General features: G+C 43.5%; 1 protein-coding gene across 1 annotated transcript in view; it reads right to left on the bottom strand.

Annotated features, from left to right (window-relative positions):
- Positions 1 to 26,544, bottom strand: part of LOC115479653 (oxysterol-binding protein 2-like) — a 378,141-nt gene that overhangs the window by 59,704 nt on the left and 291,893 nt on the right. Inside the window, exons 9-10 of the mRNA XM_030217714.1 lie at positions 7,708 to 7,843; positions 1,468 to 1,713 (exon numbers count right to left, since the gene is read on the bottom strand). Coding sequence (XP_030073574.1) covers positions 1,468 to 1,713; positions 7,708 to 7,843 — 382 coding nt within the window. The remainder of the gene's footprint in view (positions 1 to 1,467; positions 1,714 to 7,707; positions 7,844 to 26,544) is intronic.

The raw sequence follows: 26,544 nt of genomic DNA, 5'->3' as shown, positions 1-26,544 counted from the left end.
CGCTATGTCCCCTGAAGCCTAGAGAGCTGTGCTTAGGAGAGACAGAAAAGCTGGTGACTAATTAGCACTGCCTTCATGGAATGAGAGGGAGGGAATTTAAAAGGGGGGCTTTCAGTTATGTGGCGAGGAAGATATATTCCCAAGGGGAAGAGCATCTCTCCAGGGTTACAGACAGGTTCCAGGAGAGGGCTCTCTAAGGTTAGCGAGCAGGGCGAGGCTTAACCCTGTTGGCTGGTAGAGGTGCCTGGAGGGGGGGGGGGGGGAAGAAAAGCTCTCCCTATTAAGGGGTGTAAACCAGGGCTGACAGTTCTTTGTTGCGAGGGGCCCCAGCCTGGAGACAGGCAAAGAGGAGGCAGTGCTCCTGTAGGTTAGTGAAGGCAATGTTTGGTGCCTGGGACAAGGAGCAGGATTCCCTGAGATTAGGAACCAGTCCAGTGTTTGGATTAGGAGGGTTCAAGCCCTAACAGGGAGGAGTAGTCAGGAAATGTGGGTCCATTTAACCGAGAGGAGCTTCATGAATTAGGGTAGGTCCCCAGACAGTTCGCTATGTTTACTCTCCTGGATGGTATGATAAAAAGGAGAGGGGCTGGTATGGTAATCTGTGGGAACCAGGGCACAGAGAATACCCCGGTTAAGGTAGCAGAGTGGGAGAAGGGCTAGTGGAAAAGCAGAACCCCTTATAGTTACTTCAAATGTTGGTTTGTAAGGTAGCACAGTGCGGGAGAGAGTCAGTTAACAAGAAGTATCCCATAGTTATGTGGATTGCTGAAAAGGAATGTGATTTAATCCATGTTATACATGTTAATACTTGTTAATCAAACTTTCCTTTGATTGCTTGTAAGCAAGCAAGGTGTGCTTACACTTATGCTATATTGGACGGGAAAACCTGGCCTGGATTGCAGAGTCCTTAAGTAAGGGATTGCAAGAAACACTCAGGAATATAGGGACTGTACCTTTAAGCAGAACTTTATGTTGTATGCTGTTTAATGTAGACTTCTTAAAAGAACCTGTGTTTTACTGGCATGTCCCAGTCTGTGTCGCATCGGGGGAGAAGTCTTAAAAGGGGGCTGGAGGATTCCCAGCCCCGTCCCTAGGGCCAGATGAGAGTTATCACAACTAGTACACATTTTTGAAATGTCATGCTTTACCTCAGAGCTGATTAAAAAAAAAAAATCTTACAGTTCATGTTTAACAAGTGAAATTATTCACCTCCCTTCTTCTCTCTTGCAAACGGCCAGCGAAGGAGAGGGAAAGTGATAATTCAGTGCAGTCTTGGGATTCCAAACTAACACTTCTAAAGTAACCTGAAGAATATGAACACATAATTAACTGTCCTATGTTGTATTTCAGCTGTAAATCTGTAGTGGGAGCTGGTGAGAAAGAAATGACAGAAAAATACCAGGGGAGATGACCAAGAAAGAGGACCTATGGTTCGTAAGCCCTGTATCTAAAGCAGCTCTTTCTTACCTGCTCGCAGAGGGATCGGAAACCCATTTCCTCCAACTGATCCAGTTCATAGGTTTCCCCAAGTAAGGGATTGAATGGCTTTGCTGTGCGGTGGACTGTGGTTGAATATGAAGATACAGAGAATGCGGCTATGAAACACAATTGCTCTGCTGAATTCTCACACTTGGCAGCTTTGTCCAGCAGTTCATGATATTCTAGGTCCTCTGTTAATCTCTGTAGCATGGAGAGTGGCTCATTAAAATTTACCTAATGTTAACATTAACAGAAAGAAAAACACAAAAAACATATTCAGGGTTAGTTCTTAAATGCTGCATATTTGTGCTGGAAACACAAAAACCTATTGACACCAGTGGCTCAGGCCCACCCAACAGTAGCACACATTTAGCGGTAGCTGGTGGGGATCCCAAGCTCCACCAGCTCAAGACTTCCTCCTGATGGTAATGAAAACGCTACTCTCCACGATACCGGCACCTGCTCAGTTTTCAGCGCATGCCTGCTGCAGACCGCCAAGGTGGAAAGAAGCGTTTTTCCACCAGCTGAGATATTTTTTTGGTGGTGGTGAGGGGGGGGGGGGGGGGGGGGCGGGGAACAATACTTGGTGCCCACCCAAAATCTGTTTTCTGGCTACGCCCCTGACACTTCTGTTTTATTTTAAAAATCATATTTGGAGATCCAAGATTAGCAATGTATTCTGTATTCTTTGAGCATCCACAAAGAGAGAGAGAAGAGGCATCCCCCTGCACTGAGTGGCCAGACTAAAAGTGAACACTGTGTTTTTTTTGTTTATGCCTGCCTCCGGGGATCCAGACAAAAGCCTGCCTTGGGGAACAGCTGCCATGCCTATGCCTTGAGTCCTGTGAGTGTCTGCCTCTAGGGGAGTTAGTGTAGCCGTCCATCAGTGAGGTTTGGGGTGGTTGTAGAACAAAACAAAAAGGGGTCATGTTTTGGGTGGTTTAGATAGAAATTTCCCCCGCTTATCTGTTTTATTTGAATCTAGTTAGTCCACAAGTTCCTTGCCAAACAAACTACTGATTGAGGTTAGCACATACACCGAGCACAGGAAGTCAGGGTTTTCCTTTTTTGAGTTTTTTTGAGTCAGAGCAGTAGGGGTCCCTGGACCAGTGGACTGACCTCCCCAACCGAAGAGGCGTGGAAGTGAAGAAGACTAAGGTACCCAACGCAAGAAAGCAGCGATGCTAGCGAAGATTTGACATACCGGTAACTTTTTTTGTGTGCACACAAACTGAAAAATATATATATCAGATCTGAATATACTAACCTATAAATGTACTCACTCTGCTGCTCCCCAGTATCTCTCCACACTCGTCCTTCCCTACACCCCTTCCCGTGCACTCCGCTCCATGGATAAATCCTTCTTATCTGTTCCCTTCTCCACTACTGCCAACTCCAGACTTTGCGCCTTCTGTCTCGCTGCACCCTACGCCTGGAATAAACTTACTGAGCCCCTACGTCTTGGCCCATCCTTGGCCACCTTTAAATCTAGACTGAAAGCCCACCTCTTTAACATTGCTTTTGACTCGTAACCACTTGTAACCACTCGCCTCCACCTACCCTCCTCTCCTCCTTCCTGTACACATTCATTGATTTGATTTGCTTACTTTATTTATTTTTTGTCTATTAGATTGTAAGCTCTTTGAGCAGGGACTGTCTTTCTTCTATGTTTGTGCAGCGCTGCGTACGCCTTGTAGCGCTATAGAAATGCTAAATAGTAGTAGTAGTAGTAGTAGTAGCAATGGCATGTCACCTTTCAAAACTCTGTATCACCTCTTTGAAAAGTTACCGCTAAAGGGAAGCGCAAAGGAAAGCATCAGGACTTTCCTTTCTCAGCTGGTGGTGCCTGTAGTGGCTGGTCCCATGGATTCTTTGTGATGTGAGAAGAATCCGGCTCAGGCAGGGTCTGCGGTAGAAGCATGCAATCATCTATTGGGAGGGGATCACTCTGGGCCTGGACCCAAGAGCGATCCTTCCACAGCTGCAGGTACAAAATTCCCTGGTAATGTTAGCCTGTGCGCTGCTGCAGCTGGGAAGAGGGCTTCAAACTTCAGTCCAGTCAGGAGTGGAGGGATGGTGGAGAGAGAGTCTTATCACAGATTGCACCAGAGTGGAGCAGAGGAGTAATCTGATGCTCACTTTGTTATCAGACAGAGAAAAGCTACTTAAATTGTTTTTTCAAGAATCATCAAAAGCTATTTACAAATTTTAATATTTCAGTGTTTCCTGATGTGGTGCGAAACTACTGCCAACTCCAGACTTCGCTCCTTCTGTCTCGCTGCACCTTACACCTGGAATAGACTTCCTGAGCCCCTACGTCTTGCCCCATCCTTGACCATCTTTAAATCTAGATTGAAAGCCCACCTCTTTAACATTGCTTTTGACTTGTAACCACTCGCCCCACCTACCCTCCTCGCCTCGTTCCTCTACACATTAATTGATTTGCTTGCTTTATTTTTTGTCTATTAGATTGTAAGCTCTTCGAGCAGGGACTGTCTTTCTTCTATGTTTGTGCAGCGCTGCGTACGCTTTGTAGCGCTATAGAAATGCTAAATAGTAGTAGTAGTTGTTGCATCCATGGGACCATGAGCAGGGGCGTAGCCAGACCTCGCCAGGAGGGGGGGCCAGAGCCCGAGGTGGGGGGGCACTGTTTAGCCGCCCCCCCCCGAGCCGCCGCCGGCGCCACCACCACCACATCGGACCCCCCCCGCCGGCCTGCCCACAATCCCCTTCAACCCCCCCTCCCGCCACCAACTCTCCCCCGCCGCCGCCCGCCCCGTTGCCGTAAATGATACCTTTTTTTGAAGAGAGACTTCCTTCCGTGCTCAAGTAGCGCCTTTCTTCAACGAAGTTCCGGCGATCAGCTGTTTCGACGCCGGCAGCGAAACAGCTGATCGCCGGAACTTCGTTGAAGAAAGGCGCTACTCGAGCTCGGAAGGAAGTCTCTCTTCAAAAAAAGGTATCATTTACGGCGACGGGGAGGCCGGCGACGGCGGGGGAGAGTTGGTGGCGGGAGGGGGGGGGGGTTGAAGGGGATCATGGGGCAGGGGGCCAGGGCCAAATCTACGGGGGCCCGGGCCCCCTCAGGCCCCACGTAGCTATGCCACTGGTTCTGAGGTTGGGAGCAGTATTTTTCCTCAAGTTTCCCTGTATATGTAGTATCAATTTTCAATCTGTTAAGTATGTTTTCTTTGAAGCTGCTCGTCTAAGAGAACATCTAGCTTTACCTGAGTGTTGAGCTCTGACTGAAGAATTGATTCTCTAGAGAGAACAGTATGTTTGATATCCTAATTTGAATGTTTCATAATTTTTCTTCTTTCTGAACTTGGAACTCTTGCAGACTTCTGGTATTTTAAGTTATATCTTGATGATTTTCTGTACGTTTGTTTACTTGATTACTAATTTGAAATTGTTAAAAATAAAATTAAAACAAATCAAATTAAGCTATGGGATAACATAGACTATAGCCTTCATTAAACCCCTACTTGACTGACTGTACACTTGTCCTTTAGATTGTAAGCTCTTTGAGCAGGGACTGTCCTTCTATGTTAAATTGTACAGCGCTGCGTAACCCTAGTAGCGCTTTAGAAATGCCAAGTAGTAGTAGTCTGCTGGGAATGTTAATAGATTATTATTATTATTATTTGGGCATTTATATAGTTCCCCAAACAGCATCACATGTAGGTGATGTCATCCAAGGAGCCCAGTGCACAAGCTGCCATGGTGCACTGTCACTTTAAAACTGAGTCACTGCTCCCATCGCTCATGCGCGTCTTCCTGCCCAACGCTTGAACGCCGGACCAGCAGTACAATACTAAAGCTAAGAACACAACTCCAAGGGGAGGAGGGAGGGATGTATGAATATATGCCTGATGTCCTTGGAGAACACCTGCTACAGATAACTTACTTTGCTTTCTCAGAGGACAAGCAGGCATGATAGTCTCATGTGGGACTTACTAGCTGCCAGGATCACAATATAATGATGACACCTGGAAACTATGTAGAAAGTGATCCTGACAGAAAAAAAAGGGCCAGAGGATGAAGCTGACTTTTAAGTAGTAAAAAGATTTTGCAGTACTGCTTGTCCAAACCAGCTATCTCGCCTAGAATGTTGCTTCAGACAGTAGTGAGCAGCGAAGGTGTGGATAGAAGACCATGTTGCCATCTTGCAAATTTCTTCAATGAAGGCAGAGCGGAAATGGGATACTGAAGTCGCCATGGCTTTTACATTGTGAGCAGTGACACGGCCATGAAGGGTCAAGCCTAGCCTGAGCACATGTGTAGGAGATACAGTCAGCCAACTAAGTAGAGAGAGTACGTTTGGAGGTGGGAATCCTTAATCTGTTAGGGTTGAAGGATACAAAAAGCTGGGAAGACTTCCTATGAGGTTTTGTACACTCCAGATAATACACTAGAGCACATCTGCAGTCTAAGGTATGTAGTGCTGCATCTCCAGAATAAGAGAGTGGATTAGGGAAGAAGACAGGAAGTACAATGGACAGATTAAGGTGGAACTCCAATACCACTTTAGGGAGGAAGTTTGAGTGGATTCGAAGAACCCTATCATGGTAGAACCTGGCATAAGGAGGGTCTGCCACCAGGGCTTTAAGTTTGCTTACTCTTCTGGCAGAAGTTAAGTGCCATTAAGAACAATACTTTATACGTGAAGAACTTCAGGGAACAGGAATGGAGAGGTTCAAATGGAGATTTCATGAGAGCTGTGAGGATGACATTGAGATCCCACACCACTGGAGGTGGTTTGATAGGTTTGATATGACAGAAATGTTTCAAGAATCTAACAGTCAAGGGATTAATGGAAATTGGCTTATCAACCTTAGGATAAAAAGTGCTAATGGAACTCAGGTGTACTCTGACTGAGTTAGTTTTGAGGCTAGAATCATAAAGATGGAGGAAGTACTCCATAAGGGTAGAGAGAGATCACCTAGCAGGGTTGAGTGCTCTGGCTACACACCAGAAGCCCCCTCTTTCCTGCCCGTAGCGGTGCTGCTAGCTGCCCTGCTGCATCGTGTGCGAGTCCGGCTCTCAGCATTTCAAAATGGCCGCCGAGAGTTGAAGTCTCGCGAGGCTGCTTCAACTCTCGGTGGCCATTTTGAAACGCCGAGAGCCGGACTCACACAGGATGCAGCAGGGCAGCTAGCAGCAGCGCTCTGGGCACGAAAGCGGGAGCTCTTTCTTTCCTGCCCCGAGTGAACAGGTACCTCTAGACTACCAGGGATAGTGGCGTAAGGGGAGGGGAGGTGACAGGTGGGAGGGAAGGTGATGGGTGGAAGAGGGGGCGGGGCGGTAGATTTAAAAGGGCGGTGCGATGGCGCGAAAGGGGCGGGGTGATGGGCACGTCCTCGGCTGCTGCGATTCATTGGAAGGGGAGGAGTAGGGAAACTGCGTTCTTTTGCGTTGTTGTCTAAGTGTTCCGCCCTCGACGTCATCACGTGTGACGGGAGGGCGGGGGCATGAAGACATGGTGAGTGTTGTGGCTTCACCACCATGAACTTACGAACCGGTGTCCAGAGTGCCTGCAGTGACGTCAGTGTCCTCAGAACGTTGAGGGTGCGTTTTATTATAGTAGATGGTACATTTATCATTTTATACTTAGATATATTATTTTTTGTTCAGGCTTGAAATAAATACATTTTGTGGTCTATTTTTAATCCTAATTTTGTAGATAACGAAATATCCATTTTCAGTAATTAATCAAATTTCTCTTAGATTTACTGTATGTAGTGGAAGTTGGAGTTGGAATGAGGGTCGGACAGTAGAAAACTGGAGGAGCTAGAGTGAAAGGTTTGGTGTACTGACTGCACAGCCCGGCACTTACAGGGGGATTCTGTAACAGGTGCCCACTCCAGGGGCTGCTTCTTGCACCTATTTGAAACCTATCCTATAAAGAGAAGTAAGTGCGATCACTTACACCACCCTATAGCCGGTGTAAATGCCTGTGCCTAGACGAGCATAAATGATGGCAATCTATAATAGATGTACATACCTGTGCACTCTGCCCTTGCGCACACCTGCTGGCAAAGAACAAAGCCATCTCATGCCGAGTACTCTTCCCTTAGGCAGTATTCGATAAGTGGCTAATTACCTGCACAGATGATGCACCTTCCTACCACTCCTTATAGAATTAGCCGCTTAGTGCAGACGTTAATAAGACCCTCCCCCATACACATGCAAGGATCTCTCACACACAAGTATACAATGCTTACGTACGGGCATAGGGATCTTGGAAAGTTCTTTTCCAATACAATTTTTCATAATACTCCAGAGGTTAAGGCTGTAGTTTGGTTTGTCTGGGATTCGGGTTCGTCTTCTTTTCTTAGGCTGGACATCCCTGTTTGGTAAGTCACTGTAGCCTGTCTGTGGACTATAAAATACCTGGGGAAAAAAGACATCCAATTACATGATGAGAACAGAGTAAAAAGCTAGAGCAAAACACATTGGGATCAATGGCATCTCTAGAAAGAAGTACTGGAAAAGGGATAAAATGAGGGGGGGGGGAGGGAATTTCTAAACATCATGTCTATCAAATCACAGAGCTCCCATCCCCTTGGTTTAAATTAGTTACAAAAAGTAATGTAGAAAAGAAATTCCAACCAGGGGTGTAGCCAGCAGTTCATTTCTTTTTGTGTGTATGTGGGGGAGGGGGTCCAGAAAGCTACGCATTTCCTCTCTGCTCCCCCTCTCCCCCGCCACATTAAAATCATATTTTTGCTGGCAGGGATGCCCAAGTCCCGCCAGCCAAAGAGGTTTGCTGCCTGATCTGCCCCCAGTGCTTCCTTAGCAGTGAGGAAGTCTGTGGCATGCTTTCCAGCTGACATCGGCACTTCTGCACATGCTCAGTTCATGTGGCGTCAGCGGCTGGAAAGCACACCACTGACTTCATCGCTCCTGAGGCAACACTGGAGACAGTTTGGGCAGCAGAGCTCTTTGGTTGGCAGGGCCTGGGCATGAAGGGGCCTATGCCTAAAGTGCCCCCCCCCCCCCCCCCCATGGCTATGCCACTGGTTCCAACAGAAATGTATTTATTCATAGATTCTAAGCAGAAATACATACAACATTAAAAATCCACAGTATAGAAACATACTTCATATAAAAGTACAAAAAAGGAGACAGCTAAACAACTTACAAGGCCTGACACAAAATCAGTACATTAACATAAGATACTCTTCCCTAAGCCTCAAGACCATATGCATGAATGAAGAGCTCATATTTAAGCCGCAATACCTTAAACGAAATCCTCTAACAGACAACTAGCGCAATTCAATCAAAGCAGGGGGAACATGTTGGAATTGCAAAACACCCATAATTAGACAACCACCAACCAGTTTCAGCTACTCAGTAAAACTGCTATTATAATTATCTGATGGCATCATTCAATGAATTCTTCTACACGGAACAGAATCTCACATCCTCTGCACTTCACAGTTCTGTAACACACATTCTATATTCATTAACACTGGAGCTAATACATTTCACTTTATAATTAACAACACAAAAATAATGATGTCACTCTGGAATAACAGCAGTGGTGTAGCTACAGGTGGGCCTGGGTGGGCTGAGGCCCACCCAAAATTGTGGCTCTCTTGCTGTGGCTGGTGGGAATCCTCAAACCCCTCAGCTAAAGATTTCCTCTCATCAGCCAGCCAGTGCTCTTCCAAACGGCAGCTAGCAACACACACCAGCCCCTCTGCACATGCTCAATTTTCACTAGGCGGAAGCACTGAGCATGTACCAACTACTGGCAGCGGCGTCAGCTCAAGTCAGGTGCTGCCAGCTTCTGTTTGGAAGAGCACTGGCTGCCAAAGGAGGAGGAAATCTTCAGCTGGTGCAGTCTGGAGATCCCCACCAGCTCAGGAATTTAATATTTTGTGCTTAAAGATAGGGGGAGAGCAGAGAGCAGAGGGGGCCAGGAGGGGTTGAATTCTGTGCTCGTCCATGTTAGGCTCAGGCCCACCCACAATTGGCTGTCTGGCTACGCCCCTGAATAACAGTCGTGTTCTATTGACATTTTGCAAAGTAAATCAACAGTTTCCAACAATTCCACCAGACTAATTTACCCACACCAGGTTGATTTCATTGAAACCCTTACATTTCTACTGATTTTGCAAAGTAACACAGAGCCTTGCAAAAAAGACATTATACCAAAACCCCAGCCCTGTTTTGAGCTACCACCAAAGCAGAGCTTAGGGGTGAGCTAATTGTGTTTGCTGCCAGTCAGAGAAAGTTGATGGCACCTGATATGTTAACACTGGAAACACAATTGTGGAAATATATGTGGATACTTATTCAGTTTCTTAGAGTGACCTTGAAGAATGCCCTTAATACCACTCTAGCTATTTCAACTAAGGCGGCCATGCTCTATTCTAAGTATCACATGTAAATGCCAATAGGCCAAATAGAATGCTGGCTAATCTAACAAAACCCTGGATGGGCCCCACATATATTTTAGCCTTGAGGGATGGGGGCAGTAAGATAGTGAATTACTGTAGATATATTATTATTTATTGCATTTGTATCCCACATGTTTAATGTGAGCAAGTGCAAGGTGATGCATGTGGGAAAAAAGAACCCGAATTATAGCTACGTCATGCAAGGTTCCACGTTAGGAGTTACGGACCAAGAAAGGGATCTGGGTGTCGTCGTCGATAACACACTGAAACCTTCTGCTCAGTGTGCTGCTGCGGCTAGGAAAGCGAATAGAATGTTGGGTATTATTAGGAAAGGTATGGAAAACAGGTGTGAGGATGTTATAATGCCGTTGTATCGCTCCATGGTGCGACCGCACCTTGAGTATTGTGTTCAATTCTGGTCGCCGCATCTCAAGAAAGATATAGTAGAATTGGAAAAGGTGCAGCGAAGGGCGACTAAAATGATAGCGGGGATGGGACGACTTCCCTATGAAGAAAGACTAAGGAGGCTAGGGCTATTCAGCTTGGAGAAGAGATGGCTGAGGGGAGACATGATAGAGGTATATAAAATAATGAGTGGAGTGGAACAGGTGGATGTGAAGCGTCTGTTCATGCTTTCCAAAAATACTAGGACTAGGGGGCATGCGATGAAACTACAGTGTAGTAAATTTAAAACAAATCGGAGAAAATTTTTCTTCACCCAACGTGTAATTAAACTCTGGAATTCGTTGCCGGAGAAAGTGGTGAAGGCGGTTAGCTTAGCAGAGTTTAAAAAGGGGTTGGACAGATTCCTAAAGGACAAGTCCATAAACCGCTACTAAACGAACTTGGAAAAATCCAAAATTCCAGGAATAACATGTATAGAATGTTTGTACGTTTGGGAAGCTTGCCAGGTGCCCTTGGCCTGGATTGGCCGCTGTCGTGGACAGGATGCTGGGCTCGATGGACCCTTGGTCTTTTCCCAGTATGGCATTACTTATGTACTTATGTACTTATCCCACTTCTTTGCAGGCTCAATGTGTCTTACAATTCATCATGGATACTGGAAATAGAAGAGAATATACCTTTGGTTTTACAGAGGGTTTTGGGTTACATGGTGGTGAAATACATGATAGTGTTAAAAGTCCACAAGCAATTATTAAGATGGACTTGGGGAAAATTCACTGCTTATTTCTAGGATAAGCAGCATAAATGTATTGTACTGTTTTGGGATCTTGTAATCTGGATTGTCCATTGTTGGAAACAGGATGCTGGGCTTGATGGACCTTTGGTTAAGTGCCGGGCGTTTACAGACAATATTATAATGGTAGTTGCTGACCCAATGGAGTCCCTATTAATGATTCTGGAAGTCTTTGCAGCATTTCTGGTTTTTTTCTGGTCTGAAACAATGTTTCTAAGTTGTAGAATGGGGTCATATTGGACCCAATGTTTATGACTGGGAAGAGTGTTTCTGATGTTATAGTGGGTGACCATCTGGTTTTCAGTGTTCACTGGATGTAGTGGCTCAATACTAAGACACATGTGGAAAGGGTTTATTCAAATGTGAAGGATCTGAAGAATCGGAAAGAAGTAGGGAGATTGTGGACGCCTGTCAAAATGCCTTGCTCAGACAAATGGTGACGGAACCACGAGGGAAGGGTCGATGCTGGATCTAGTGCTCACAAATGGAGGAAGTGTTTCCAATATCCAAGTGAGTGCCTACCTATGTAATAGTGATCATCACACCATATGGTTTGATATAAGGGCAAAGGCGGAGTGCAGACGCACAAAACTCAAAGTACTGGATTTCAGACATACTGATTTTGATAAAATGGGGGAATACCTGAAGAAGGAGCCGTTGGCGTGGGAAGGCATAGGAGATGTGGAAAAACAGTGGTCCAAGCTAAAGGCTGCTATAACTATTATATTCCACAGAACCAGTATATAGCACTACAGATTCATGTACATCATTGCACTGGACCCTGCCTCCCTTCCTTTGTACTAGCCTTTATCTTCGCAGTAAAGGCATACTTAATCTCTGTACATTACTAATTGTATCTGATATCCTGGAATGACAATGTCATAACAAAACTCTGTAAGCCACATTGAGCCTGCAAATAGGTGGGAAAATGTGGGATACAAATGCAATAAATAAATAAACTGCTTACACTCGGTCAACTCGTGGGAGGAGCTTGACGATCAGACTCCCGCGGGAGCAGCATCCAGTTGCTGAAAGAAGTAGCCTAAGTTTTCATTTCCTTGAAATTCCTTATTAGTGGAATTGGCCTTCCATAATCCCATTCATTCACTATTACATACAATACTCACACTGTTCTGCAGAGTCCAGTCTTCAGCATGACCCCCACTAGCGCCACTCAAGTTACTTCCAGAACGTCTGCAGAAAGAGAGAGTGAGAGAACATGGCTACTAGTGTTAAAAAGAATGAATACAGTGTCGAGGAGAATTCACCTAAAGACTCAGATACGAGTTATAATATATTTATTAGGATTTGTGAACATTACATCTTTTACTGGACTTTTTTGCCTAGGAAGCAAATGCTATCTCTGCATGTCTTTATAGAAGACTAGTAAAAAAAGCCCCGTTTCTGATGCAAATGAAACGGGGGCTAGCAAGGTTTTCTTCTGTGTGCATGTGGGAGTGTGTGTGTCCCTGCCCTCTGCCCTCTCTCCCTTCCCCTGTGCTGTCTGTCCTCTCTGTCCCTTCCCCCCTCGGAGTTCAGTCCTTCAGTATTAAGTTTCCTGCTGTGCTGTGTTTATGTTACCGAGATAGTGAGGGCTTCTGCCCTCTCTCCCCTCCCCCCTCTGAGTCCTTCACTGTTACAGAGAGAGCGATTTGATTTCGTGCTTTGCTGTGTTTTCCTTCACTGTTTGTGTTACAGAGAGAGCGAGGGCGGGGCAGACACTCATGGGGAAACCGGATATCTCTCCCCCTTCACACTTCCGGCTGGAGGCTTCATTTAGAACGTTGGTGGTGCCTTTTATATAGAGAGATTTTTGTGAACTCCTCTTAATGTATACCGTAATCCTTTCATGTGATCGCATGAAATAGCAATAACAACCAGCTACAACATACCCCCTTCCCTTTCATCCACCCCTAAGTGGTAAACACTGTTATTCATTTTCAATAGACCTTATGTCTGTCGGTACAGCTGAATAAACAAAATCGCTAATGCACATTTCCTAAACAGAATGTATTTGATACAACAACCCTTTTAGATATATGTTATGATTTAAAAATTACACACTTGGCTTTATGTGCAAGAACAGTATACAGTGGTGGAAATAAGTATTTGATCCCTTGCTGATTTTGTAAGTTTGCCCACTGACAAAGACATGAGCAGCCCATAATTGAAGGGTAGGTTATTGGTAACAGTGAGAGATAGCACATCACAAATTAAATCCGGAAAATCACATTGTGGAAAGTATATGAATTTATTTGCATTCTGCAGAGGGAAATAAGTATTTAATCCCTCTGGCAAACAAGACCTAATACTTGGTGGCAAAACCCTTGTTGGCAAGCACAGCGGTCAGACGTCTTCTGTAGTTGATGATGAGGTTTGCACACATGTCAGGAGGAATTTTGGTCCACTCCTCTTTGCAGATCATCTCTAAATCATTAAGAGTTCTGGGCTGTCGCTTGGCAACTCGCAGCTTCAGCTCCCTCCATAAGTTTTCAATGGGATTAAGGTCTGGTGACTGGCTAGGCCACTCCATGACCCTAATGTGCTTCTTCCTGAGCCACTCCTTTGTTGCCTTGGCTGTATGTTTTGGGTCATTGTCGTGCTGGAAGACCCAGCCACGACCCATTTTTAAGGCCCTGGCGGAGGGAAGGAGGTTGTCATTCAGAATTGTACGGTACATGGCCCCATCCATTCTCCCATTGATGCGGTGAAGTAGTCCTGTGCCCTTAGCAGAGAAACACCCCCAAAACATAACATTTCCACCTCCATGCTTGACAGTGGGGACGGTGTTCTTTGGGTCATAGGCAGCATTTCTCTTCCTCCAAACACGGCGAGTTGAGTTCATGCCAAAGAGCTCAATTTTTGTCTCATCTGACCACAGCACCTTCTCCCAATCACTCTCGGCATCATCCAGGTGTTCACTGGCAAACTTCAGACGGGCCGTCACATGTGCCTTCCGGAGCAGGGGGACCTTGCGGGCACTGCAGGATTGCAATCCGTTATGTCGTAATGTGTTACCAATGGTTTTCGTGGTGACAGTGGTCCCAGCTGCCTTGAGATCATTGACAAGTTCCCCCCTTGTAGTTGTAGGCTGATTTCTAACCTTCCTCATGATCAAGGATACCCCACGAGGTGAGATTTTGCGTGGAGCCCCAGATCTTTGTCGATTGACAGTCATTTTGTACTTCTTCCATTTTCTTACTATGGCACCAACAGTTGTCTCCTTCTCGCCCAGCGTCTTACTGATGGTTTTGTAGCCCATTCCAGCCTTGTGCAGGTGTATGATCTTGTCCCTGACATCCTTAGACAGCTCCTTGCTCTTGGCCATTTTGTAGAGGTTAGAGTCTGACTGATTCACTGAGTCTGTAGACAGGTGTCTTTCATACAGGTGACCACTGCCGACAGCTGTCTGTCATGCAGGTAACGAGTTGATTTGGAGCATCTACCTGGTCTGTAGGGGCCAGATCTCTTACTGGTTGGTGGGGGATCAAATACTTATTTCCCTCTGCAGAATGCAAATAAATTCATATACTTTCCACAATGTGATTTTCCGGATTTAATTTGTGATGTGCTATCTCTCACTGTTACCAATAACCTACCCTTCAATTATGGGCTGCTCATGTCTTTGTCAGTGGGCAAACTTACAAAATCAGCAAGGGATCAAATACTTATTTCCACCACTGTATATGGATTCAAAACCTCCAAAAATCTATCAAAGGTCAAAGCATGAAATTGCATCACTCTTTTTAATTCCATTTCCTTTAAACCTTGGAGATGAATCCTCCATTGCCTTATGGCAGGTTTCTTATTTAATATTTTGTGCCATTAAAGAAGCTTTTCTTATCAGCTGTTTATTTGATTGAATTACAGTTTAGGTAGATGAAAAAGCCTCAGAAAGACACAGCTTAGCCTAAAAGACCACTGTACACCAAGTCACATTTTGCATGTAAGCATACACTTTACTCCAAAACCACTGTATACTGGGGAAAGATCAAAAGCCATGGAGAAATGATCAAGGTGAATGTATTACATTACAGCTTCCTCCTATTTGCTTTATAAGTATTTCCATGTAACTTCCTTGCATATCCCCTAGTCTTTGTACTTTTGGAACGAGTAAAAAAAATGATTTACTTCTGCTCGTTGTACACCACTCGGGATTTTTTAGACCTTAATCATATCTCCCTTTATCCGTCTCCTTCCAAGCTGAAGAGCCTTAACCGCTTTAGCCTTTCCTCATATGAGAGGAGTTCCATCCCCTTTAGCATTTTGATTGCTCTTCTTTGAGCCTTTTCTTGGAAGGATCTGTAATATAGTGGAGGTTTCAGAGGGAGTAGACATGAGATCAGCAAATTTCAGTGATAGAGGACTCAGTGACTGTGCAGTTCACTGCCTCATACAACAGTGGTGAAACTGGAAGCCAAAATCCCAAAACTGATGACCTAGAGGACAGGTCAAGACAGGTGCACCAATGTATGGGCATGATGTCAGGTTACCCTAGTATTCTATAATGGAATCTGGGACCTTAGATGCTGTTATAAAACAGGCTCTCAATGTGCAATCATTGGGATGCTTAAAATGTGGTGCCCACGTATGGAACTGTTCTTTATTTAGAATTAGAATCTTTATTTATACACCGCCTTGATCTTGAGGATTAGAAACATTCATTCTGAACATCTACTATAACTGCTACAGTTGGGGCAGGATCAAGAGAATCAAGATAAAAGACCTTCAGTATCTAAAACAGGAAGATTTTTATGGTTCATTCTGTAAACATTTGAAAACTTTTTTATTCCAAGAATATTTAATTTTAATATCATATACATAACTTTTATTTTATTTCAATTGTTTTTCTGCAATTATGATTATTTAATTGTATACCTGAGTATACTGCTTTGGACCCATTGAGGAATTTATAGGTATATCAAGTATGAGTATTAGATTAGATCTGACTTCCTTATGCCACTAAAAATGCTCAAAAAAGTGAGAGTGGCATCCTAAATACTTTGCAAGTCTGAGCCCCTTCCAAGTGAGGAGACAGAAGACAGCACTGGATTCCAGGGAGTGGATTCTTCTCAAGGGATACCAAAAAAGAGGCACATCAAAAATTATATATCCTCTAAAAAGTGGACACTAAGTCCTGAAATGCCACAGGTCTTGGCACAAGGATCCATGTAGCAGTTGGCAGTTGCTTCATGGCTTAATCTGTTGGCACAGAGATCTCAGCAGCTTCCAACTAATGAGGTATTCACACTGAAAGACCTGGTGCAGAAGTTACATGCTATTTCAAGAGGGAACTCTGTGCAGAGACTGGTACATGGGAGGGCCTACTCTGAGACAAAAGCAGCGTACTAGGACAATGTCTTCTCATGTACTCATTCCAGAAGCAGATAACTCCTTACTCTAGCTGGGCATTACTCCTCAGTGCAAGCAACTTCTGGAGGTGACAGATCTAAACTGTCGGTTGAAACAGATGAGGACCCTATTTAACTAAACCTGCCAGATGACTATTTCATAAATGGGATCAAAACCCTTGTTTACTGTCAGGTTTATTATCTGAACATTCTTAGGGATATTCACCAACTGGAGGAGAAGAGTCTACAGAATTACTCAGACCCATTGTCTACATTGTCCAGAAACATCTCGGTACAGAAGGACCTCACATATCTAAAATTTATACAGAAAATGTCCAGAGAAGTTTCCTTTTTCCTCTGGGAGGAAAAATCTACAACAAACGCCATGGGATCTGTTAAAAATTATAGATGCAGAGGAGACCACGTGATGCACTGACAGGCAGATGATCAAACCCCGGTGCTATTTTAGATAGCGCTCTGGAAATACCTCTCTTCCAATGTCGTAGTAGCACGGTGTTGCGCTATGGCATGATCAGAACTTAACGTATGCAGATATATGCAGCGGTGTAGCGGCGCTTCAGCGTAGTTAAATGAAGCTAAGTAGCTGGGATGCATGCACACTAATCAGACGCGCTAGGCTATGAACAGCACGCATGTGCGTAGGGCTGCTTGTCGTTCTGTGCCACTTGCAATGAGAGAAAACAATACGCTAGCAATCTTTAAAAAACAGCATTGTTTTAATTAAAATGAGATAAAAGTAAGCTCCTAATGAACATTCTAAAATATTCAGTACTTAAAATATCTCAGATTTGTCCAACTAAATGCAGCTTTAAAAAAAACCGTGCAAATAACTGTTTTCAGTTATATTCTCATAGTTAGAGTACAGTCTAAGAGGGGCACTAGTGAGCCATTTTTGTTGACCAGTGTTACAGGGGGATATGCGGAAAGAAAATTAACAACATAGTAACATACATAGTAACATAGTAGATGACGGCAGAAAAAGACCTGCACGGTCCATCCAGTCTGCCCAACAAGATAACTCATATTTGCTGCTTTTTGTGTATACCCTACTTTGATTTGTACCTGTGCTCTTCAGGGCACAGACCGTATAAGTCTGCCCAGCACTATCCCTGCCTCCCAACCACCGGCTCTGGCACAGACCGTATAAGTCTGCCCAGCACTATCCTCACCTCCCAACCACCAGCCCTGCCTCCCAACCACCGGCTCTGGCACAGACCGTACAAGTCTGTCCAGCACTATCCTCACCTCCCAACCACCGGCTCTGGCACAGACCGTACAAGTCTGTCCAGCACTATCCTCACCTCCCAACCACCAGCCCTGCCTCCCAACCACCGGCTCTGGCACAGACCGTACAAGTTCATATGTGTACATGGGAGAAGTGGAATGTGACAATTCACAACTGCCCCTGTCCCCACCTCTTTCCACAGATTACACAGACCCCTGGCCTGCCCCAACCCCTATTCCACAGTTCCACTTCCTTTTTGTCTACAAACCCTGTGAATTAAACAAATTCTGTATTATTTCAGAGACTCTGAGATTTACAAGCAGAAGCTATCTGGAAGTCCTAGGGAGATACACAAAGGTTCTAGATAGGTTTCAGTTTCCAAATACACGTAAGCCTTTGCAGAACAGCCTAAACTGCTCTATAATGCGCATCACAGCTTCCCTCACTTTATTTACAACCTGTAACAGTACTTGTCCTTCAGATCTGAAATGCACTCTCTGGCTGATCCGTCCAGGCATTATCATAACCAAGGCATACTCTTAGGTGTTAGCTAAGTGAATTTCTATTCTCAGTGACACAAGGGCGTCTGCACCAGGGCGGTGAAAGTTTGCTTCATAGGAGCCAACATTTCAAATGATTGTGAGGGTTAACTCAATACAGGTTACCTCTTCTGGGATGCAAGTGAGAGTAGGTATAATAGCAAGGGGTTCTGGTGAAGGGGGGGGGGGGGTTACACAGACGCTACATACTAAGTAGCAAACACGTGAGCCTGGGTAGATGATTTAAAATTAGATATTCCAAAAGGGGGATTCCATGAGTCAGCATAGAGAGGACCTGCACACCGTCCCAGGGTAGGAAGCTTATGCTCTAATATTCTTATGCTTTAGGCAACACATATGCTATTTATTTTACAAGATTCAAATAATGGTTATGATATAGGCTTTTAATAAGGGACTTTCTTATACTGGCTTGAAGAAGTTTGAGCTTGAAGGAGCTGGACATTTACCCCATGTTATGCAAAGAATGGATGGTGCAATACAAAGTTTGCAGCAGGTTTAGCCCAAAGTTCCTTTTCTTCAATTCCTTTTGCATTTTGACTGTGTCCCTGATTCCTAAGTCTATAAAATACACTAGCTATGTGGTAACACAAAAGAAAATAAATGTCCACAAAGCACTGTCTCATTTATCCAGTCACAGATTAGTATTTACTTTCTGAATTCACCTACAGATACTTTAAAGTTTGATTGCATTGACTCGCAGAGGTTAGACAGATTCACGTAGGATTTGGCGATGCTCTACCAGCAGGGCTCCAGCTTGTTTTAGGATGGGAGGATAGGAAATGGAAACTGGGAAGCGGGTACACAAAGGGCCATGCTTCACACAAACAAGTTTGCAAAGGTAGGAGCAATGGATAGTAACATATGCTTACTCAACCCATTAAGGGCTAGGTCCTCTTATGAAGATATAGGGAGAGCCATCTATCGCTGGCTATGAATACATGGGTTTTTCATTGCCGTGCACACATAAGTGTCAGAGTTGGAAGTGGCCACAGCTAGGAGTATGTCTGGTGGGGAGCCAGTGACAAGCGAGTTGTTGCTGTCTCGGTCTGTGGCAGTGGGTCCTAGCCTGATAGAGTACACAGCAGTATGTCTCAGACCCAAAGCAAGTTCAAAGGTCAAGTGGTTATTGTCCCATGCTATGGTTGATGTCTAAGACTAAGGGCAGTTCCCCTCTTGTATGGAGGGGGGCCAGTGCCAGAGTAACAGATGATCAGGGGTGCCTACCTCAGACTTGGACAGAATGAGGAGTCTGAAGGCGTCAAAAAAGATATTCAATGGTTGCAAAGGGGAAGATGTTTTATGGCAATTCCCCAAGTAAAGCTGGGATGTTAGTGCCTAGCATGTTGGTGGTACATGCCCCAGGTGGCGCAGAAAATATACATTGTGACTAATACAGAAATAGAGGGATCTTTGTGACTCAAACGGCTAGGCTATCTTGCCCCAAAATGCTATAGATAGAAATCAAGTCATATATTTGATTGCTTATTACTGTAAGATGCATACATGAATGAAATTGCTCGCTACTGTAAATGTAAATATATAAGTTGTAGAATGCTGTGGCCATATTAAATTCCACTCTTTTCTCGGATAACTTGCCAAGCGTGGATATATTCTAGTAGCGCTTTAGAAATGTTAAGTAGTAGTAGTAGTAGTATGGTTTGTCATGAAAAGAGAGTGCTAAGGTGCTGCCTGCCCAGTTTGATTTAATTGTTGCCTTTAGTTAATGAACACACATCAAACAGTGACTGACTTACAGTACCAGCAGTAGACAATCTACTTTTCAAGAATTTCCGGATTTGAGTTTCACTAAGTCTGAGCCTTTTTACTTACGAGAAGAGCGGATGCTCCTCAACAACTCTGGTTGGCTTCTGAGATACAAGTGAAAGTCTTTGCATGACATATGCATAAATTTGTACAGAAACAAAGTTCCTTTGACAGATTCAACCAGCAGGGAAATAGAGAGGAGTTCAGCAATGCCTTTCTCTCTCTTTAGCACCCCCCATGTGTCTAGATTGACTAATAGGCCAGAGATGGTTTCTCTCATTATGTGGGTAGGTATGTTGTCAAAGGCATATAAAAGAAAAAGAAGATATTTATCCTCTCTACACTTGATTGCTTAACTTTCCCTGTCACTCCTGAACTCTATAGCAATACCACTCTATTTCTCATGCCAGAAATGAACTCGCTACACGTGATTGCTTAACCTACTCTGTCACTTAATAACCATTTTGTATTTCTCAATCCGGAAATGGCAATCGCCATTATGGCATGATGTAAGCCACATTGAGCCTGCAAATGGGTGGGAAAATATGGGATATAAATGCAACAAATAAATAAATAAATAAATAAAATATAAAGGCTCCATACTGTAATCAAACATATAAATGGCGAGTGACCGTACTCACCCGCAAATGCGCAGTAGAGACTTCCCTCTCTGTCCCGCCCCTGCATCAATACGTGATGACGGGGGCGGGAGAGGGAAACTGCGTGAAGGGGAGGGAGAGAACCGCCGACGTCGCTACCTCTTCCCCCCCCCCCCCGAGGTTGCTGCTACCGCTCCCTCCACCCGGAGTCGCCGCCGCCACCCCCCCTCCACCCAGCCCAAGCACTCTCTTCGGTATTGAACTTACATCGCCGACACGCAGCAGGTAGATCAGCTGAGCTCCCGTCGGCCTTCCTTCCCTGCCTGTGTCCTGCCATCGCCAACGTTACATCACACGAGGGCGGGACACAGGCAGAGAAGGAAGGCCGACGGGAGCTCTGCTGATCTGCGTGCTGCGTTTCGGCAACGTACGTTCAATAGCGGAGAGGGCCCGGGCTGGGTGGAGGGGTGGCGGCGGCGACTCCGGGGGGGCCTTGGGAAAACCCCATACTAGCCCATTTTAACGGGCTCAACGGCTAGTCTAATAAGAACAGATACCCCAGGGTGCTTGATCTTTACAGGCTCATACTGTACTTATGTACCCAGTCCAAAATGAAATGCTAATCCACAATGCCTGGTCTCTTTAGGCTCCATAAAGTACCTGTGCTGTTTAGGGTCTGTGGTTACTGTGATAAAAGCTGCTGCATCTTCCATGGCATCAAAATATTCTGTCTCATCATCTTCATCACTGGCTTCCCCTTTTACAGACAGCACATTCCCTGCAAATACAAAGTCAGTCCAGTCACTTCCACAGGCAAGACATAGGGAGATACATTAAACGTGCCATTTACAAGGTGTTCTTACTGTGTATGAGTAGCACTTTCTGCATATGACCCATTTACTCAATTTCCCTTATTATTGATGACCTCAGAGATTAATTCAGCTTTTGCTTATCAATTCTAATAGTGGCTTTGCTTGAAAACCCCCAATATTGAGAACATTCCTTGAATGTGTCCAGGGAGGGGTTATTTCCATTGGACTTGGCACCCCCAAAGTTGGCTCCTATGGTGGCTTCAGGCTTATAAGTGACTTTGATGTTGGAAGAAGTATCAGTATTCAGAATGCTCTCTAGAGGATGGTATCATAATGATGAAACTGGGAGTATAAAACCCTTGGAAGGTGATTTTTGGTCCATGCTCTTGCTCTCTCCCCTTCTTTTGGAGAGCTGGGGCCCAAAGAAGGAAGTGGGAGATCCTTGAGCCAAGAATGTCATCACTTGTGACAGAGTGTCACAGGTTTGGGTCTCTAATCCACAGATACAAAAAGAGTTCGGAGAGTTTAAGAAAAGAGGAAAAAATTCAAGCAACCAAGTGAAGAAAAGTGAAGATGGGAGAGGAGTCTGAACCAGAAGAGAGGAGAGAGGACAAAAGAAGATCCAAAGAAGTTAAGGGATCATCTTAGCTTTTTTCTATGTTCAGTTACTTAATTGGCACATGTGCAACTCTTTTTAGAAGGATTACAACACTTCCAACGTCTATACTTTTCTGGCAATATACTGTATATTTTTGAATCTCTTGGTGTTGAGCCTGCTTATTACCTTACTTAAGTTTCATTCTTGGTTAATATTTCTTAAATATGGTGGGGTGAGAGAACCTTTTTATTGGTCTGATAACAAATTCTACCTGTTTTCCCCCACTTATATTACAAGAATCAATCTACAGACAACACAAAATTAAAAACATCAAAAACAATAAAAATATGTTAGTGCCATTTGTAACCCTGCTTCCAACATCATTGAACTCCAAATATCCCCAAAAATAAATGAGTCCAACTTAGTTTTAAATACTTGAAAAGATGATTCTTGCCAAATCTCCAAAGGTAAATTATTCCATAGATGGGGAGCCAAAAAGAAAACAGCATTATTGTGTGTAGATTCCCATCGGTCTTGAGATGGGCCAGGTAAGACCAATGTGTAGTTACTGAATGACTGCAAAATCCAAGGAGGAGCATAAGGGACAGCCAGAGCGACCAGTGGCTTTAAAGGCCAGTGTAAGGATCTTAAATTGGATCTGAAATTTAACAGGGAGCTGGGGTCACATGATCTCTGCACCTTGCTTGACAAAGAAAGTGGGCAGCTGTATTCTGCAGAGATTGTAATGGAATCCCCCCCCCCCCCCCCCCATAGATCATTAATCTATGCAGGAGGTCAGATAAGCATGATAAAGCATGTGTAAAAAGTTCATTATCAATGAACCTACGGATACTACATAATTGACGCAATATGAAAAATCCCTTTTTTAAAACTGACAAGATGTGTTGTGTGAAAGTCAGATGGGAGTCAATTATCACCCCTAAGTAACAAAAAGACAAGACAGGAGACATCTGTCTACCAAACAGATTAGGTATGATTTTTTTGAGTGGGGGGGGGGGGGGAGGAGGGGGAAATCAGAGGGGATTACTAATAGGCCAGGGCCACAATATCAGACTGAGGTGGAATTAAGAATACCTGCATTATTGGTAGTCATAACAGCTAGCATGTGGTAACATCTTGCGCACTAGCAGGCCATGCCTCATCTCCACCTGGGCTTATTTACTAATGAAAGGAAGACATTTCCATCAAGGTTGACCTGCTTTTGATTTGGTGTTTTTTTTTTACCAACTTGCTTTTTGTGTATTAGATCTAATTTATAATTATATCTCTGTAACCTAGGCTCCCTCATGTGTTGCCCTTGTAATATGGATATTGTACACATTATTATTTTCCACTTGTTCATTATAAACTGCGAAAGTTTCTACTGAGATTTGTGGTATATGAACTAAGCACTTAATATACATTAAAACAGGTTAGCAACTGAGGCCCAAGGACAGCACCCAGCTCCATGTCGTAAGGGACTGAGGAGAAGTTGTCCTTGTTTATCTCCTGACCTTCACCTGCTCCACCCCCTGCTCTGATGTTCTTTTGTTCTCTGACCTATTACAGTTAAAAAAAAAATCAGGAGAAGGATCTATTTGGTTCACTTTAATGAATTATGCTTATTGTTTTATGGACTGCTGATTTCCTATTTCAGGGTCATTTATCACAAAACCTGGACTGCATTTCTCTGTAATTAAGTTTGCAAATCAAACTCGGGTATACATATAAAGTATCGCGTACCATGTAAAATGAGTTTATCTTGTTGGGCAGACTGGATGGACCATGCAGGTCTTTATCTGCCGTCATTTACTATGTTACTATGATTATAATGTTGAACTCCCACTACACTACTTTGTAGACAGTAATAAATAGTGAGCACATTTTAAAAATTTGGGGTAAAACTAGAACTGGCTCAATCTCTCCCTTAGGACATGGAGTTCTCTGGTCGCTTTTGATTAAAGGAGAAAATATTGCACAACAGAAAAGAAATGCCACTCACCCATAGCAACCCTCATCTACTTCCTCGCTCTGGATCTGTGAATGGGGACAGAATGAGAAGACAAGGAAAAACCAGGAGCGCATCAAATCGCTCCATTCCAGAGTGTTCCACACCACGGAATGGGACACAGAGCCAGTGGGTGGGTGGGTGGGTGGGTGAGTAGGCAGCTTCCAAGTGTCACATTAGTTTCTCTGTCAGTGGAAGAGAATCTTGATCCCATCACAGAGAGAGTTCTACAGGAAACTTCCACTCACAGCCACACATGGGGGGAGGAGGGGCATGGGTGCTACCATTACTAATTACACTCTTCCAAAACACTTTCTTTTTCATGTCAATTATTATTATTTATTGCATTTGTACCCCACATTATCCCACCTTTTTGCAGGCTCAATGTGGCTTACAGAGTGTTGTTATGATGTAGTCATTACATGATCTTAGATACATAAGCTGAAAGTAAATGAATAAGATGCAAGGTCATTACATGATTTTAAATACATAAGCTGAAATTAGATGAATTAGATGCAAGGTGCTAGACAGGTGTTGTGAGAGGTGTTTTTGATGCACCTGAGTGATTTAAGGAATGATTTATTAAGGTGGTCTTTTATCTCATCTAATCTTGACATTTATAGACCGCTTAAACCCTAAAGAAAAGTCCAAACCAATACAATTAAGTACCAGAATAATACAATAAATAGTAGTATCAACAAAATATAAATTATACAGAGTTAGATCAATTAAATGTGAATCAAATATTTATCAACAAGTAAGTTTTTAAACATTGTGAAAACAGAAAAAGGCTGCTGCCTTATATCTAATGGGAGATTATTAAAAAAAAAAAAGATTGCTTGATATGAAAAAGATTCCTCTAATTATTTTGTAAAATGAACTCCTATGAATGAAAGGAAGCCTAATTCTAGTCAGTCTTGTTATTTGACTAGTTCTAGCTTTAGAGAGTATATGAACCAGCTGAGTGATGTGGATAGAAGTTAGACTTTGTAAAATCTTGTACATGAAACAAGATGATTTGACTAAAATATGAGCTTTAAATGGTAACCAACGTAATTTCAACAATAAGGGCTGTACATGATCAAATTTACTTGATTTGAAGACCAAGTGAGATGCTGTATTTTGTTACAGTAAAAGTGTATTCTGTTGTTTTACTGAAATACCAAGATACAAAACATTGCAATAATCCAACTAAGATAAAATTAAGCTCTGAACTAATATGGAAAAATGACTCTAATGAATATATGAATGGACAATCCTAAACTGTTTAAGTCTAAAATAAACTTTATACAAATAATTTCCTTCAAATTCCACGGACAATAAAGTATCTAAGATTATACTAAGTACCCTGGATGACTTCTTAACTACCAAGTTATCGTTTTAGATTAAAGTAATCATTGCTGGCAAAGATTCCTGCTTGCTAAACCAGAGTATCTTTGTTTTACCTGTGTTTGTTTTATTTTTTATATTTTCTATCCTTTGTTCACTTTCTGTTTTTCTGTCACTCTTGCAAGTGGAACAAACAGGAGGAAATATTTTTTCACTCAACAAATAGTTAAACTCTTGAACTTGTTGATGGAGGACGTGGTAACAGCAGTTAGCATACCTGAGTTTAAAAAAAGGTTTGGACAAGTTCCTGGAGGAAAAGTCCATCCTCTGATGTTGAGACAGACATAGGGAAAGTTACTGCTTCCCTGGGATTGGTTAACTGAACACAACATGAAATCCTACAGAATAATTACAGACATTTATATTCCCTGAAAAAATTTGTTGTTATGTGCTTATAAACTTCAATGAAGGACTCTGACAGACCTTAAGATCTAAACTACAGTCAATTTTTCCAATCATCATAAGTACATACATAAGTACATAAGTATCGCCATACTGGGAAAAGACCAAGGGTCCATCAAGTCCAGCATCTTGTCTCCGACAGCGGCCTATCCAGGCTTCAAGAACGCTGCAACCCCCCCCCCCCCCCCCCCTCCAAAAAAAAAAAATTTATAATGTTCAATGGACTTTTCCCTCATCGCACATATCTTTTAGAAAAACAATTTTAACTTGGGACCCAAGAAGATGTGCAAGCTAAGAGACAAATAGTTGAAAGTGTTTTTCTAAAAAAATTTGTGCTATGATTGGAAAAATGGACTCTAGTTTATAGCACAAGGTCTGTCAGATGAGCACATAACAAAAACTTGTTTCAGAGAATATAAATGTCTGTAATTATTCTACGGGATTTCATGTTGTGTTGAGTTATTCAATTTTCCCTGTAAATTAAAGCAAGCTGAGTCCTCTCATTTTGTTATTTGGTGCCCCGGGATTGGTAGCGTGGAATGTTGCTACTATTTGGGTTTCTGCCAGGTACTTGTGACCTGGATTGGCCAATGTTGGAAACAGGATACTGGACTAGATGGACCACTGGTATGACCCAGTATAGCTGAAAGAACTCAAACATGAAATTGTTTATCTGCTGATAGTAATTTGTAACCTGTGAAAATCGGCCGTAGTACGTGAAGACTGGAGG

The sequence above is a fragment of the Microcaecilia unicolor genome, chromosome 11 (assembly GCF_901765095.1).
Source record: "Microcaecilia unicolor chromosome 11, aMicUni1.1, whole genome shotgun sequence".
Classification (NCBI taxonomy): domain Eukaryota; kingdom Metazoa; phylum Chordata; class Amphibia; order Gymnophiona; family Siphonopidae; genus Microcaecilia; species Microcaecilia unicolor.
Note: the sequence above shows the minus strand (reverse complement) of the source record. Positions and strands in the feature narration are given on the sequence as shown.